This window comes from Gymnogyps californianus, chromosome 1, assembly GCF_018139145.2.
Source record: "Gymnogyps californianus isolate 813 chromosome 1, ASM1813914v2, whole genome shotgun sequence".
In the NCBI taxonomy this organism is placed as follows: domain Eukaryota; kingdom Metazoa; phylum Chordata; class Aves; order Accipitriformes; family Cathartidae; genus Gymnogyps; species Gymnogyps californianus.
The window spans coordinates 21,751,449-21,766,289 of record NC_059471.1 but is presented as its reverse complement, the minus strand read 5'-3'; the positions used below and the strand labels follow the sequence as shown (position 1 = coordinate 21,766,289).

The 14,841-nt window shown below is 38.9% G+C and overlaps 1 protein-coding gene across 3 annotated transcripts in view; it reads left to right on the top strand.

Annotated features, from left to right (window-relative positions):
- Window positions 1-14,841, top strand: part of ATP8A2 (ATPase phospholipid transporting 8A2) — a 334,991-nt gene that overhangs the window by 218,375 nt on the left and 101,775 nt on the right. For 2 of the 3 annotated variants that reach the window (XM_050897547.1, XM_050897563.1), the window contains exons 29-33: window positions 3,267-3,341; window positions 6,052-6,174; window positions 7,229-7,307; window positions 11,285-11,346; window positions 11,699-11,755. In XM_050897547.1, the coding sequence (XP_050753504.1) occupies window positions 3,267-3,341; window positions 6,052-6,174; window positions 7,229-7,307; window positions 11,285-11,346; window positions 11,699-11,755 (396 nt within the window). The remainder of the gene's footprint in view (window positions 1-3,266; window positions 3,342-6,051; window positions 6,175-7,228; window positions 7,308-11,284; window positions 11,347-11,698; window positions 11,756-14,841) is intronic. The other variant, XM_050897554.1, reaches the window with a different exon arrangement.

Sequence of the window (14,841 nt, the reverse complement as noted above, 5' to 3'; positions counted from 1 at the left end):
CAGGGTCTTTAATGAATTCTGCATCACCCAGTTGTGGTAGGGTAGGAACTTTTGAGTAGAAAGAATTGGGTTGTTGAGGGGGTATTTTTCACTTGTACTTTGACAGTCTGTCTGCTGCTTTGTAAGGCATATTAACAGCTTTGCTTTCTCCAAGTTTTATATGATTGTATCTTCATTACTGCTAATATTTTTGTTGGGAACTGTGAACCTAAGATGTTAGCTTTGCCTGGTTTGGGGCTTTTCTTCTAGCCATGGGCCAGCTACAGAAATCCTAGCTGCTTTGTTTTACCCTCTTGATGGAAAATCAGAAATGTCTGTTGCTGGAGGACTAGTTGTGGGAGGCTATGGTTTCAGAAAGCAATGATTTCCTAAGTAGCATGAGCCAATGTCATAAAAGGCCTCAACATTTGTTAGAAAACCTTTGAAGTTTGCTTTGCCCAGTGGGATCTAGAAAACTGAGCAGAGCACAGGCTGAGGTTGCCAGCTAGGCAGACAGGCTTCTGACTTGTGAGCTGTTTATGTTTTCTACGATTGCTGCCCTCAATAGTTGCAATTAATTGCAAGAAGCCTGGAGATAATAAATGCCTAGATCATCATTGCTAAATGTCTGGGAGTGTGCTTGTTTAAAGCTCTGTTTGTTCCTGGGAGAAGAAAACCTCAAGTTCCTTACCTGACAGCCCCAAATTAATTGTGGTTTCTTTTTGGGACCTCAGGCTTTGTACCCAAGATCTTTCATATCTTTAATTTGAAGAGCTGAGGTATACAACTGGTTGAAACACTCCAAGTGTGAGAGTGAAACTGGTCAGTATGCTACTTTGGGCCATTAACTGAGTGCTTAGAGTGAGATTTAGAGTGTAGTGATCATTCCAAGGTATCAATACAGTAGAAGTGAGGAAAAAAGTTGGGATGTAGAATGTGTCTTCCTCCTGTCCTTTTTCTGGACAGAGTTGGAGAGGTGAACACTTAAATGCTTATTTAATTTAAATTAATGCATGATTGACAATGTGAAAGAAAAAGGAATTTTTTTTTTTAGGAAACTGGAGAAATATTTTGCAGTTTATACTAGGTTGATGCATTTCAACTAAATGGAAATGGAATGAAACTGCTGGCCCTTAAGAAAGCTTACAAGGGCACTTCTAAACTACAAGCTGCAAGAAGGGCAGCAGGTATAGAAAAGCACAAACTTCAGAATAGTGTAGGGTGAAATCAATAGAAACTCCCTACTAGAAAGAGCAGCTGAAGGTTTAAAAAATTGTAGGAAACAAGTTTAAATAGCTGGCATAATGTGCAAGGCATATCTATAAGCAAATGAGTTGAGATCAGTGTCATTGCTTCTCACTTGAATGGTAAGAGTACATTAGAATGATGATTAATTTTAAACAAGACTGGTGATATAACAGATGCAAGAACAGCTGTGGAGGGTCAGAATAAGAGTTCAACTAACCTGGTCTCTGATCTTCTGTGAACAGTGGTAGTTCTCTGGCAGACTCATCTGGTCTCCAGCTTTCCTTCCATGATTTTTTTCTAATTGCTTTTTGCATCCACAACATCGTCTGGCAGGCAGTTCCATAGATCAACCATGTATTGTGTGAAAACATTTCACTTTTGTGTAGCTTGCTAATCTAATGTCTTGCAGCAGTGCCTATTTGAACAGCTATTTGTTATTCTTGTCAATCTTGTAAATGCTTTAATCTTCCCTTAAGTTGCCGCTGTCCCATGCTGAAGAGTCCTAGTCTGCTTAGATATCGCATCTATGAAAACAGTTGTAGGTCTTGATGCAGTCTTGTTATCTTCTGTCATCTTCTTTCCTAATTATTCTATATCCATTTTGGGTGGGAGCAGAGAAGAGGTCAGATGACATACAATTAACTAATTGTTATCTGAGGTGTTTTGCTAGGACACTAATACTGTGCAAGTGAGCCAGAGAATAAATGATGCCAGTAGGAGAGTGCTGCTACGAGTGACAGAATGGTGTCAGAAAAGGTGCCTGGCAGTGAGTGCCGTGGGCTTTCAGGCAGTGAGGAGGGAATAGGCGTGGGCATCACTCGACTGCTCTGCAATACCTAGTGCATCCAGTGCAATGTGAACTTGTAAAGTAAATGCAAGATAAAACATGGTGAAAGGGGGTGGGGAGGGGGAGTGTTCCCACACACGATGTTGAAGTGATTTTGAACGATGTGCCATGGTGCACTGTGGATTTTAAGAGGGACTATAGCCACAAATTGACAGAAATCCTTTGTTATCTATTAAGTGCAATGATTCACATGCAAACTGTTTCAGGATGCCCTTAAACTGCTGATTATTCTTCCAGTTTCCAATTTACTTGGGAAAAGATAATTCTTTCCCTTCTTTCTTATAGTCTTTTCTAAGCTTCTTTCAATGCCCACTGACTAAGAAACTTTGTTCCAACCCAGTAAAGCAGTTCTTGCTTCAAAAAGCTGCTTAAACAAGATAAGAAGTAGGCTCAAGGAAGCTAGGTCCAAGGAAATGCTGAAAAGAGTTTACCTATGCACTGCAGCTTCCAGCAGTTTCCTGGGATCGTGGCATTACAGAATCCCCTCAGTTGGAAGGCAACTTGGAGACCGTCTAGTCCAACTTCTTGCGTAAAGTAGAGTGAACACTAAATTCAAACCAGGTTGCTCAGGGCTTGCCCAGTTGGGTTTTGTAAACTTGTAAAAGGATGGAGACTCCACAGCCTCTTTAGGCATCCTGTTCCAATGTTTAATTATTAAATTGGTAGTTCATTAAATAGTAATGTTTACATCATGTAGACAATAGAATTGTAATATAATAATGATTATGTAACTGATAAGTTGGTATCACTGTAATTCTGAGACTGTAAAAATAGGACACAGAAGTCAAGCAGAGCATCCATCAAAACACACTTACCTTGAAAATTCTGGTCTTTGCTGACCATGATGGAAACGAGGTTGGGTTCTGGCTTCAAGCATGTTAATTTGCCAGCAATAAGGATTTTGAAATAGTTTGAGGCCATTTATTTTTTTAGAGTAAGGATGCAAATATGGCAAATTGTTCCATCACCTGAGTATTTTATTTTAAATAAGCAGTACTCTGGCAGTATTTATAATGTAAGACTTTAGAAGAGAATAGCTGCCTGGCACTGCTGATAATTATTTTTAGAGCATGACAAGCAGCTGTTTCCAGATGGTGGTCTGCGTTCCACATCCTTCTCCTCTACTGTGAATGGAAACATGTACTGCAGTAGTAATCTAAAGCTTCTTGTAACTTGTCTGTCTTTGTTTCAGCTTTGGTTTGCTTTCGTTAATGGATTTTCTGGGCAGATCTTATTTGAGCGATGGTGCATTGGTCTGTATAATGTGGTAAGTGCTACCTGTTTTGACTTGATAGTGCTTGGGACTTGGGTGTTATTTTGTTGTGTCCCATTTCTCACAGGTAGCTGTCTTGGATGTATGTCAGGAAAGGTGAGTTTGTAAAAGCTATTTTGAATCCACTCTGAGGTAGAAAAAAAAATTTTGGATGGCGTTTTTATTGCAAAGATAAATTTGGGAAAATTCCTTGGAAATATACATGTTTGGCCTAATATAACCTCCATAAAACTCTGCAGCTTTTAGATGGAATTTAATTTCTCCTTCGAAAGCATCTTCAGTCTTTTGTACTGAATATTTTGCTGACTGTTCATGTTCAAAATAGATACAGAGTCTTAATCTTTGAGTTTTGATTTTTTTTTTTAATTTTTTTTCTCAGAGCCTGTAACAGTTAGATGCTCAGCGAAGTGTCATGCAGATGCTTTGGGTTGACTCATGGTACATTAGGTACAGAACAGGTAGTAGCATCACTGTGTCACCAGCATTTTTCACTTGAACCAGGAGCAGGATGTGTCAGTCCAGGAGTGATTTCTGATTTTCGCCGTGCTCTGCAGAGTGCCATGCTGTGCCACATGACTTTATCACTTTAATCAGTAATATTTTTTAATCAATAACATTGATTAAAGTCTGGAGGATCTCTGGGACCAAGTTCCATAGCATACCATAGACCTGTGCTGGTGTTTTTGACAGTGTTACCTTTGTAATGTTACTGATGAGTGGCCTGGTGTATGGTTTTATAAGACATTAGGACACTTTGTCAGTGTTGAAAAATCTTTTGCATTTCTCTTTGGAGGGAGGAAATTTAATTTTTTTCTTTAAGAAGACTCATTCCAAATATATGGTAATACAGAAAAAGCCAGCAAATTATCTCTATCACTGAGCAGTATTAATGGAAACACTTCTGTCACATTAATCTTAAAAATGATGGCACAAACCCTCATATTCCGTAAGATTTCATATTCTTCGTGGAATATATTTATTCAGGGATTTTGCACTCCCTTGATTCTCTTCACCCTAATTTCCTGACTGTTACTCAGTCTGTCACTTGTGTTTAGATATTTGCATCTATTATCTTTAAACCTGATTTGATGGATCTACCTACCCTACATAAAGCTCATGGATGAAACTCATCTTCTAGAATCAGTGAAGTAGAAATTAACCCTTGTTTTGTAAGGTCGGTATTTTCTGAAATTAGAACTGGTCGCATAGACTCATGAAGAATCAAGTGCTGGTAGGATATTAGGGACTTCCACAATTTGAAGGGGTTAGATTTTTAAAGTGGTTTTAGCTCTGCCATTCTCTTCTGTGCAGATTAACCTTTTATTTCATTAGTAGTCTCATTAAAATACTAAGTGTAGGAAATCATAGTAGCATTGTAATTCCTGCTTTTGCACTGGTTCGCACTGGAGGTTTACCTTCATAAACAAAAACGCTAGAAGATTTACTTCAAGTGAGAATGTAGATGCCCCAATAAACACAGGAAACCCGGGGAAATACCTTAAAGCTGTATGAGAAAGTGCCATTTTCTGGAATATATTGGACCAGTGGTCTTAGTGTCAGTTTGCCACCCCAGTCTGCTGCCATTTTAACCATCTGGTTTATCACTTTATGAGCAAAAGCAGCACATTCCCAGTTGGATCTAGGGATGTAATTATTGATTCTCACTAGTCTTGTTCCTCTGTGTTGCTCTGTCTGCTCCCTGACTGCCAGCTCACTGCTGGTGGGAACCACAGCCCAACTTTTGCAAACGTGCATACGTGCTAGAAACAGTTCATAACTTCAAGCTGCTTCTTAACTTCAAGAACACTTCTGAAACTGTTAAAAATATATGTATGTGTAGGATTAGAAATTATTTTTCTGATATAAACTGTTAATGTAAAAGGAAGTGAATGAAGTTTAGTATTCAGACATGCACACTGGTATTATTTTCACTCTGTGCCTGCACTGCAGACTGCAAGAAACACAGATACCCAAGCTGGCTTTAAACGAGCTGCCTCAGATCCTGGAAACACTTTAAGAGCAGCAGTGTGGGACTCAGCAGAGGCTAATTTACTCTGCTTCTGGCAAAGTGTCCTGCTGCCTCTCCTGGAAAGCTTCCGAGGCTTGGTCATCTAAGCGTCTGCCCATAGCACAGACACATACTGCAGTTAATTTGTTCCTATCAGTTCATGCCTGCCTGGAGAATCCCCAAAGTACCATAATACAGAATGGCCTTTATTTTTCAGTAGATTTTTTTTTAAATGTGATTTCCACATTTGCTTTGTCTGTAAACTTACTTTGGTTAAGCATATTACATACTTAATTATGGCTACAACTTCAGCTGTATTTGAAACCATTCCCACAAGGCATTTTGAAAAAGTACATGTTGTCTTTTCTTTGCAGTCTGATGTGTTTTACCCTCGCTAGATTAGCTAGTACATCAGAAACTAATGATGCTTAACTTCTTGGGTTTAAGCTAATTGGTTAATAGTACAAATTTTCTTTCATGTTTCTTTTGTTCATAAGTCAATGTTTGAGAGTTATGAATTGCTGAAATTCACGTTTGGACTTGTTTGGACATTTGAGAATTATGTCAACATGCTAGTTGGTAATAAGTCTTCACTGAAGTCTTTGGGAATTCTGCTATTGTCTAGATACTGAAATATTATTTGAGATCCACTTAAAACTAATAGCTGCTTTTAATTAGTATTTGCTTTCCTTGCAGATTTTCACAGCACTGCCACCCTTTACTCTGGGAATTTTTGAACGATCGTGTACTCAAGATAGCATGCTTAGATTTCCACAGCTATACAAAATTACTCAAAATGCAGATGGGTTCAACACAAGGGTAAGGGAAAGGTTTTTTATTTCTTTAAGAATAAACACGAGCATTCTTATTTTCCAGGTCTTTCTCATTAGAAAATAACTTATTCCCCACTGTTACTTCTGCTTTATGCTAGCCACTGAGATTAAGATTGTTCTGCCTCCCAGTTCTTTTCAAGGGATTACATTTTTTATTTAAAAAAAAAAAAAAGTCCTTGTTTTTAAATAAGGATTTTCTGCTATGGCTTCAACTGTAACTGGTCCTGAAATATCCATAAACTTTGATTCAAAGAAAGATTTGTATCAGAGTATGATTTTTCAATTCACAACTACTGATAAGTGGTGAGTTTACCACTTTCATAGGAACTGGATAACATTGCCTGGATTTTATTTAATGTACAAGTTGTCATGATGCTCTCTACTAGGGGGCTTTTTCACAATTAGCATAGCTCTATTCCCATAGTTCTTCTGGAAAACAAAATATGAATTGGTTTATTTGGACTTTGAGTTTTGAAGAACACATGTTACTTCATTTTGCTATTTAAATGCTGGAAAATGCCAGCATTTGGAATTCTGTCTTTATTCCATAACAGGCACGTCTAAATGTACTTCTGAATCAAGCTATACGATTGATTTGCTTAGAGAGGAAATTGTAGAGTATGTAAAGCTCTAGTTGGTGCAAAATGGCATTATCTGTTAAGTTAAAAATTGTGGGGCACAGAGTATTTGTCTGTTAAAATAGAACATTTCATAATACTGAATCGATCTTTTAAAATCATTCTTTGAGCTAATTAAAGAAAGGTGACTCCATCTGTTTGCTGTATTTTGATAAAGATCTTAAATTGCAAGCATGCTTGCCTATTAGATTTTAAGTTTAGAATAAAACCATCCAACTGGACCAGTGTTTTCCTGTGAAAGAGCAGAAATTGTAGGAGGAAATAGATCCTGCAGAAGTTTAGGTATTTCACTTCAGGACAAACATTGTCTGACTCTAAACTACACAATGAAGTGTTTGTTAGGAGTTAGAGAGAGGTCAAGAATTTTGGACTTTACTGACGACTTGGTTTGTTTTCCCTCAGGTTTTCTGGGGTCACTGCATCAATGCCCTGATCCATTCCATCATTCTCTTCTGGTTTCCACTCAAAGTACTGGAGCATGGTAAGGGCTTCGTTATTTCTTACGTCAGTAACTGATGTTCAGTCTTACAGAGCCAGTGTGTTTGCAGAACAGGTCGTGACAAGTCCCAAGAAAATAATGCTGACAGATAGTTCAATAGGCTGTAGCTGCTGAACTTGGCTAGTTATCTAGTGGCTTTCAGAACTTATTCTAACTTAATGTAATTATTGTTCATATAGTGACTTTAATATGTGAACAATTAAACTGCTGCTTTGCCAAAAGATCTTACTCGAATACTGAATAATGTTCTGTAGAATACCTTTTTTTTTTTTTTTTTGGTAGTGGGTTGAGATCTCAACTTTTTACTGTATAATGTTCTTACAGCAGCTGCATTACAACCATTTGCTTTATATCTTGTTGGACCTTTCCCATTCCATAACACAGTACTGTAAAATGTAGGATAAAATAGAGAGGCTTCACTACTGTTGAAGTCTGTGGGGAGAAAATGAATTGGCTCTAATGGAAGTACACCAGATCAAGAGTCAGAGATACTGGGGAAATGAGACTTTTTGTTGTACAAATTAGGCTTATTAAGTCTTGCTTTCCATGAAAGTTAATGCAACTACATGGTATTTCAGGGAACAGTAAATCCCATACGGTTCCTACCTAGCTTTACAATATAGTTGTGTGGGCAGGAAAAACCATGGGAAATCTGTTCTTTTACTGTCCTAAGAAATAGGACTAGATCAGATGAGGAATTTTGGGGCAGTGCCGGGGGGGGGACGGGGACACAGTATTTATCTAAAATCAGGAATTTTTCAAAACTGAAACTCTTTCCTGGAAAACACTAATTTCAAGAAAACCTTCTCAGCTCCAGGATGGTTTAATTGGGGAGGAGATGAAAGAAAATGGAAAGGGAGGGAAGATCAATGTTCACATCAGAGGCATGATGGTAAAGATACTTGAGAGGCAGGTTCATGTTCTTCTACCTGGCTGAGTAAAATGTCAGCGTCGTATCCTCAGTGGCAGCTTCACATGCTGTCCGATGGACTATACAAGAAAGGGACTTCACTTTCCTCCGTGTATGGGCTGGGAGCTCAGTTCACTTTTAGGGGAGAAGGGTTTTTGTGGTTGATTGGTTTTTGTTTTGATTTGTGGGTTTTTGTTGTTCTGTTTCACTATTTTTATGAGAAATGGTAATCTCAAATAGCTCTTCTTTAAATCCAACTTCAGAAATTTTAGGCTGATGTCTGTAGCGGTTACAGTTAAAGAAAAATACAGGTTTTGTCTTAGTCTTCCATAAATGTTTTTCTAGCTAATTCCTAAATAGATAATGTACTTTTAATTTCAACAATTAAAATTATGACTGAAATACTCACCTGCTCAAATGGTAACTTTCTGAGTTCCTTTGAGTAGGTTGCTTAGTTTGCTTTCCGAAGAGAAATGAATATTGAATTTTCAAGTTTCTTTGTACTTCCAAGTGAAAAAGGGATTTCAGTACCAGAGACAAAAATGTGCCATTCACACTGGGATGTTTTTTAACCTCTCGAGTTCCTTAGAATGTGAAGTGCATATAGTCCATGAATGGGCACTTGTATAGCTTTAGAAATGAATGTTCACTGAGCGTCCTGCTGTTCTTATTAACAGAAATATCATTCCTTTCAGGACTGCTTAGCCTCCCAAAGTGGAAGGTCAAGGAAATCACTGAAGAGAAAAAAAAAAAAAAAAAGGCATTAACTTACTGCATTAAAATGTAACTTTAAAAAAAATTGAGTCTTACATGAAAAATTATTCAATTATGTAAATATGCACTGTGATGTTGCACTAGAACAATATACTGGCAGAGTTAAGTCAGTTTATTCCAGATCTATCAAACCTATATTTATTTAGGCATGCCTTTTTCTTAATAAACTGAGACTTCTGGCATCAGCAGGGTTCATTGGACATGGAAGGCTCAATTCTCTAGTGCTCTTCACCTTTTTCATTGACACTAAGGAAAGAGCGAAGTGACTGTTAAAATTTGATACGTATTTGTGAATGATGTTGTAAATGCCTGAAGCCACAGAGTACCAGGGGAGGAGTTGGGCTGATAGAGATACCAGTGGCTGTAAACCAAACCAACTCCAAACCAAGCTGTCTCAGGCTTTAGCTCCTGTTGCAATGTTAGTGACTAGTCTATCTGCTGCTGTTTCTTAGTAGTTGGGGTTCCAAAGAGAAAAGAAAGCAGGGTGTCATGGTTTAACCCCAGTCAGCAACTAAGCACCACACAGCCGCTTCCCCCTTCCCCCTCCCAGTGGGGTGAGGAGGAGGAAAGGGGGAAAAAAAAAAAAAGTAAAACTTGTGGGTTGAGATAAGAACAGTTTAATAACTAAAGTAAAATATGATACTAACAATAGTAATAATGAAATATAATAATAGTAATGAAAAGGAATATAACAAAAAAAGGAAGGGGGAAAAGAAAAAAACCAGTGATGCACAATGCAGTTGCTCACCACCCGCTGACCAATGCCCAGTTAGTTCCCGAGCCGCGCCTCCCGGCCAACTCCCCCCTGTTTATATACTGGGCATGACGTTCCATGGTATGGAATACCCCTTTGGCTAGTTCAGGTCAGCTGCCCCGGCTCTGCTCCCTCCCAGCTTCTTGCACACCTGCTTGCTGGCAGAGCATGGGAGACTGAAAAGTCCTTGGCTTAAGATAAGCGCTACTTAGCAACAACTAAAACATCAGAGTGTTATCAACATCATTCTCACTCTAAAACCAGAACACAGCACTGTAGCAGCTACGAAGAAGAGAGTTAACTCTGTCCCAGCCGAAACCAGGACACAGGGATATAGAACCAGCAACTTCTGGAAAACATTCACAACCTGTCAGTTCTTCGGAGACAACCACATGCAGCCATTGTAGAAGAAAACCATAACAAGTAGCGTGGGATAACTGCACTGACTAAATATGTAATCTTTTTACCTGTAAGCTGGACAGAGTCTTCACCACAGAGGTCAGGGTGTCAGGAACTCTCCTCTATAGACTTAAAAATTTACTGATCCTGGAGACCTATGTTATAGGAATGTAGTTAACTAAGTAGACTACCCTAGTTTAACAATGTCAGATCCAGTTTTGCAAATGAATCTAGCAAAATGGTACCCTCATAGAAGAAGCACTGTGCTAGGCAGTATGTGTTTAGGAACAGGTCCAAGGTTTTATCTTAAGCCTTTTTCATCCCTGCTGTTTGTGTATTTCTCTAGCAGTTGTCTTAAAACCTGTGAAAATAGCACTACTTATCATGCTTGAGTAATGCTTGAAAGCTCCTGTGAGTATGAGTTCATTTGGCATTAGCATGGCTGTCGAATGTGCTTTCATGGTGTTCCGGTTTTATTCAACAAGGGCTAAGAAAGACTAAACAGACATTTGAAGTGTTGCCAAGGTTGGCACTTTCAAATGATAGATGAACATGTACTTACCCTTGTGCACACTTGACTAGAGAAAGGGTGCGTGGAGACTGAATGCTGCTCAGTTACTGAATTAATCTCCATTGAGATATTTTTAGATGTTACATGTGTCCTTTATAGATGAAACTTTTGCGGCTTTTCTTAATTCAGTTCTATTTCACCACAAATCAGCTGGTGTTTTACAGCCTTTTTCTTCACAGGCAGAGCAAATGATGGGATTTGTTAGAGGTGTCAATAAGTAGTACAGAACAGATAGCAACAGAAAAAGTGACACTGACATACCTCAGCTTATGGGCAAATTACATGGTAGGGTCTGGCAAACACTTCCCCTTTTGCTAGGACGGCTTCTGGCAACCGGGACTATGGATATACACTCTATCCAAGCATAGTGTCTGAGGCCTGGCTTAGCACAACTTCTGCATTACCATTATCTCACAGCTTCTAAAAGTACTTTTAGATGTTCTAAAAAGCAAGGTTGGGACCAGTTATTTTCTCCTGAAAATCTTGTTATTTCACCCATTCTGTTGATAAACTGATAACAAATGTGATAATTTTTCTTTTTTTTCTTTCAGATGCAGTATTCACAAATGGCCAGGGAATTGACTATTTGTTTGTTGGAAACATAGTTTACACTGTAAGTTTGTGTATCCTAGCAATTTTTGAATGGTAGAATTTCTTTACAGTTTTTTTTATACCATCAGAAAATGGTGTAAACCAGAAGAAAGTGTACGAGTAAAAATTAAACTTACACTGTGTGCATGGTTTCCCCCCTTCTTTTTTCGTTTGGTTCCCCCCCCCCCCCCCCCCCGGACATGCACCAACAATATCTTCTGCTCTGTCCTTCCCCCATCCCACACTGCCAAGGTCCTGGGTTGGTACCTAAATAGTAGTAACTTTTTAGGTGTAAAGGGGAGATTGGGCTGTAAAGTCCTTTGAATTTGAGAGTGTTAATACTGAAGTTGTCTTTTTTTCTTTTTTCCTTGCAGTATGTTGTAGTCACTGTTTGTCTGAAAGCTGGCTTGGAAACAACTGCATGGACTAGAGTAAGTACTTTTCAGTATCTCTTATTTTATTAGCACACCTTCCTCCATAATGAGTATTAATACAGAAAAGAAGTACTAAAAATCATTTGAGGCTTCAGTGTTTTAATTGGATCTTTCATGTAAGCATAAACTGCTAAGCTCTGTAAGTACAGGATGTGAAAGGAGAACGAACTCGTAGATCACACACTGTGTGATGAAAAAGGACAGCCTGTCAGAAGTGGGAAGAGAACACTAAAGTATATTGCCAATGTCTCTAAATATTTAAAATTGAGAAAATTTTGCATGAAATCAATGTACTACTGTAATTGCTTAAGGAAATAGATCAAGATCATAATCTTGTGTCGTGGTTTAACCCCAGCCGACAGCTAAGCACCACGCAGCCGCTTGCTCACTGCCCCCCCACCCCTGGGATGGGGGAGAGAATCAGGAAAAAAAACTCGTGAGTTGAGATAAAGACAGTTTAATAGGACAGAAAGGAATGAAAAACAATGATAATGATAATAATAATAATATGACAATAGCAATACTAAAAGAATTAAACTATACAAAGTAAGTGGTGCACAATGCAATTGCTCACCACTCGTTGACCGATGCCCAGTTAGTTCCCGAGCCGCGATCCCCCTCCCACTTAACTCCCCCAGTTTATATACTGGGCATGATGTCATATGGTATGGAATAGCTCTTTGGCCAGTTTGGGTCAGCTGTCCTGGCGGTGTCCCCTCCCAGCTTCTTGTGCCCCTCCAGCCTTCTTGCTGGCTGGGCACGAGAAGCTGAAAAATCCTTGACTTAGTATAAACACTACTTAGCAACAACTAAAAACATCGGTGTGTTATCAACATTCTTTTCCTACTAAATCCAAAACACAGCACTATACCAGCTACTAGGAAGAAAATTAACTCTGTCCTAGCCGAAACCAGGACATCTTGGTACTCTGTAGCTCCTTTAAAAATTAATGCAATAGGGTATGAAAGGTGTCTGCCCACAGATAAACAACTGGGCTTTGAAAATGTCTTTGAAGCTAGTAAAAAGCACTAGTGACTTCACATTGGATGAGGTTTTTTGTTTGGAAACTTAGTGTAATAAGGATTTTAGTCAAACGGTTATGTTGATTCCTAGATCTGAGTCATTTACTTGCAGTGAGTGCTCTGTTACTGGTACGTGTGAGAATCTGACAGGGCAGTGACCTCCAAAGAATAAGGGGGGTAAGAGGGTTCCTGTGTTGATGAACCTTCAACACTTTTCTCCCCTGCTTTCCCCCAGCCCCTCTGAAACACTAATCTCTTGATTTTGATGGAGTCCCTGTTTCTCCACACCTATGAGATATCTTACGGAAATATAGTTTTCATGACATACTAAGACACTCTGCACTCAAGACCAAGCTGTTTTGAGGGCTCTGATCTTATTTTACCAGTTTCTTGGAGGGGCTTAACCTCATTGCTTCTGTTGTAAAATGTTTTCTTTCATTCCTCACAGAGGAATTGTTAAGATTAATGAGCTGATGTCTGTTCTGAATTTTAAAGATGAAATGCTATCTGTATGGGTTATTTAATTATTCGGGAGATGCTAATATTCTCTGCCTCATTCTCTCATCTGAAAAGAAAATGTTTGGGTGTTTTGCTGTTGCTTATGCATGAGTTCTGTCTTGTGTACCAACACTTTAAAATGCAAAAATACTTAAATTAATCCCTCATGCACTGGAAGAGGATATATCCAAGTCTGCATTGGAGGCATGTGAGCCTGTTTAGATGCTGTTATGTTGTGAATTATTTGATGGTTCCTCCTCTCTCCCCTTCCCTGGGTAATTGGTGTCTTTTCAGTCACTGGGGGATAATCATGATCCCTATTTTCTAAATTTTATTTTAAAAGATACCATAATGTTTAGCAGATCTCAGTGTTCTTTAACACTGGCATTGTATAGAGAAATTATTGTTATGGACAGAAAAGTCGTTGTGTTTAGAATCAACTTTTTTCTATACACACTTCTAATTCCTGTCCCATTGCTTGGACCAGTGACTCTCATCATCTTGGAATCTGATGTTGGTTACAATTATTGTTTCAGCTGTGAGTGAATCAACACACAGAGAATCTTTAGGCTACTTGAAGAGTATTAAATGTACAACATTGAGTTAAGCCACTTCTCCATCATCAAGTGGATTGGTTACATGCAATTTGTTCTTGAGAGTGAGGGATGCTGCCACTTGGGAGAACATGATGGGTTCAGCTGAAAGCTTTAAATAAATAATGCAGAGTCAAAGTGCTTGGGAGCCTGGTATATCCAGTAGGTAGCATGGAAAGAAAGGCTTTGGTAAGAGTGGTAACATGATGCGTAACAAAATCAGCACATTCGAGCTGTGTGGAGCAGCTTCATGTTACCTATCTGGAACACTGCAGTAGGCTTTTTCCCAAACACAGCTTTCTTCACTGCTTTACCACACTATATGAACTATTTCAGATAAATAGGACGCACAGGATAGCCATACAGTGTGTCTAGTTTTTATCTGAGAGCTTTGATTTCTTTCTTCTGACTGTCGTTCATTTAACATATCTGATGGACTCGCTTCTGCTTTGCACGTGAATTCTCTAGGGGTAAATGACAGAGATCAGTAGAGAATCAACAGTGCAAGGTTGGTGGGGTGAGTGTATAAGGAACATTTTTAAGCAGGGCAAGGAGGGCTTTTCCTGAAAGCAGAAGCTCTTTTAAAGGTGGAGAAGCAATTCAGGCAGGTACAAGCCTGAGATGATTGGGACAACCATGAGAAGAAGATAAAGACAACATAAAATGAGCAAAGTCTTTGCTGAGCTGGAAAGGGCAAGGTGAAGAGCTGCAAACCTCAAAAACTGTCCTACCAACAGACTGGAGAAAAACAGGAGGGAGACAAAAAAAAAATGAAGATGTCATTTCACTAGCATAAATACACCTCCTACAAAATTAAGACTATGTCTTAGATTGGTTTCCCTGCTTGTTTTTTTATCTTTACTGTTTTTAATCGTAAGGTCTGTAGGGGTTTGCAGCTTGGAAGCATCAGTCCAAGCTGTCCTGAGCCTTCTGTCCACTTGTTTGGAAGGAAGGCTGTGTCTCAAGAGAA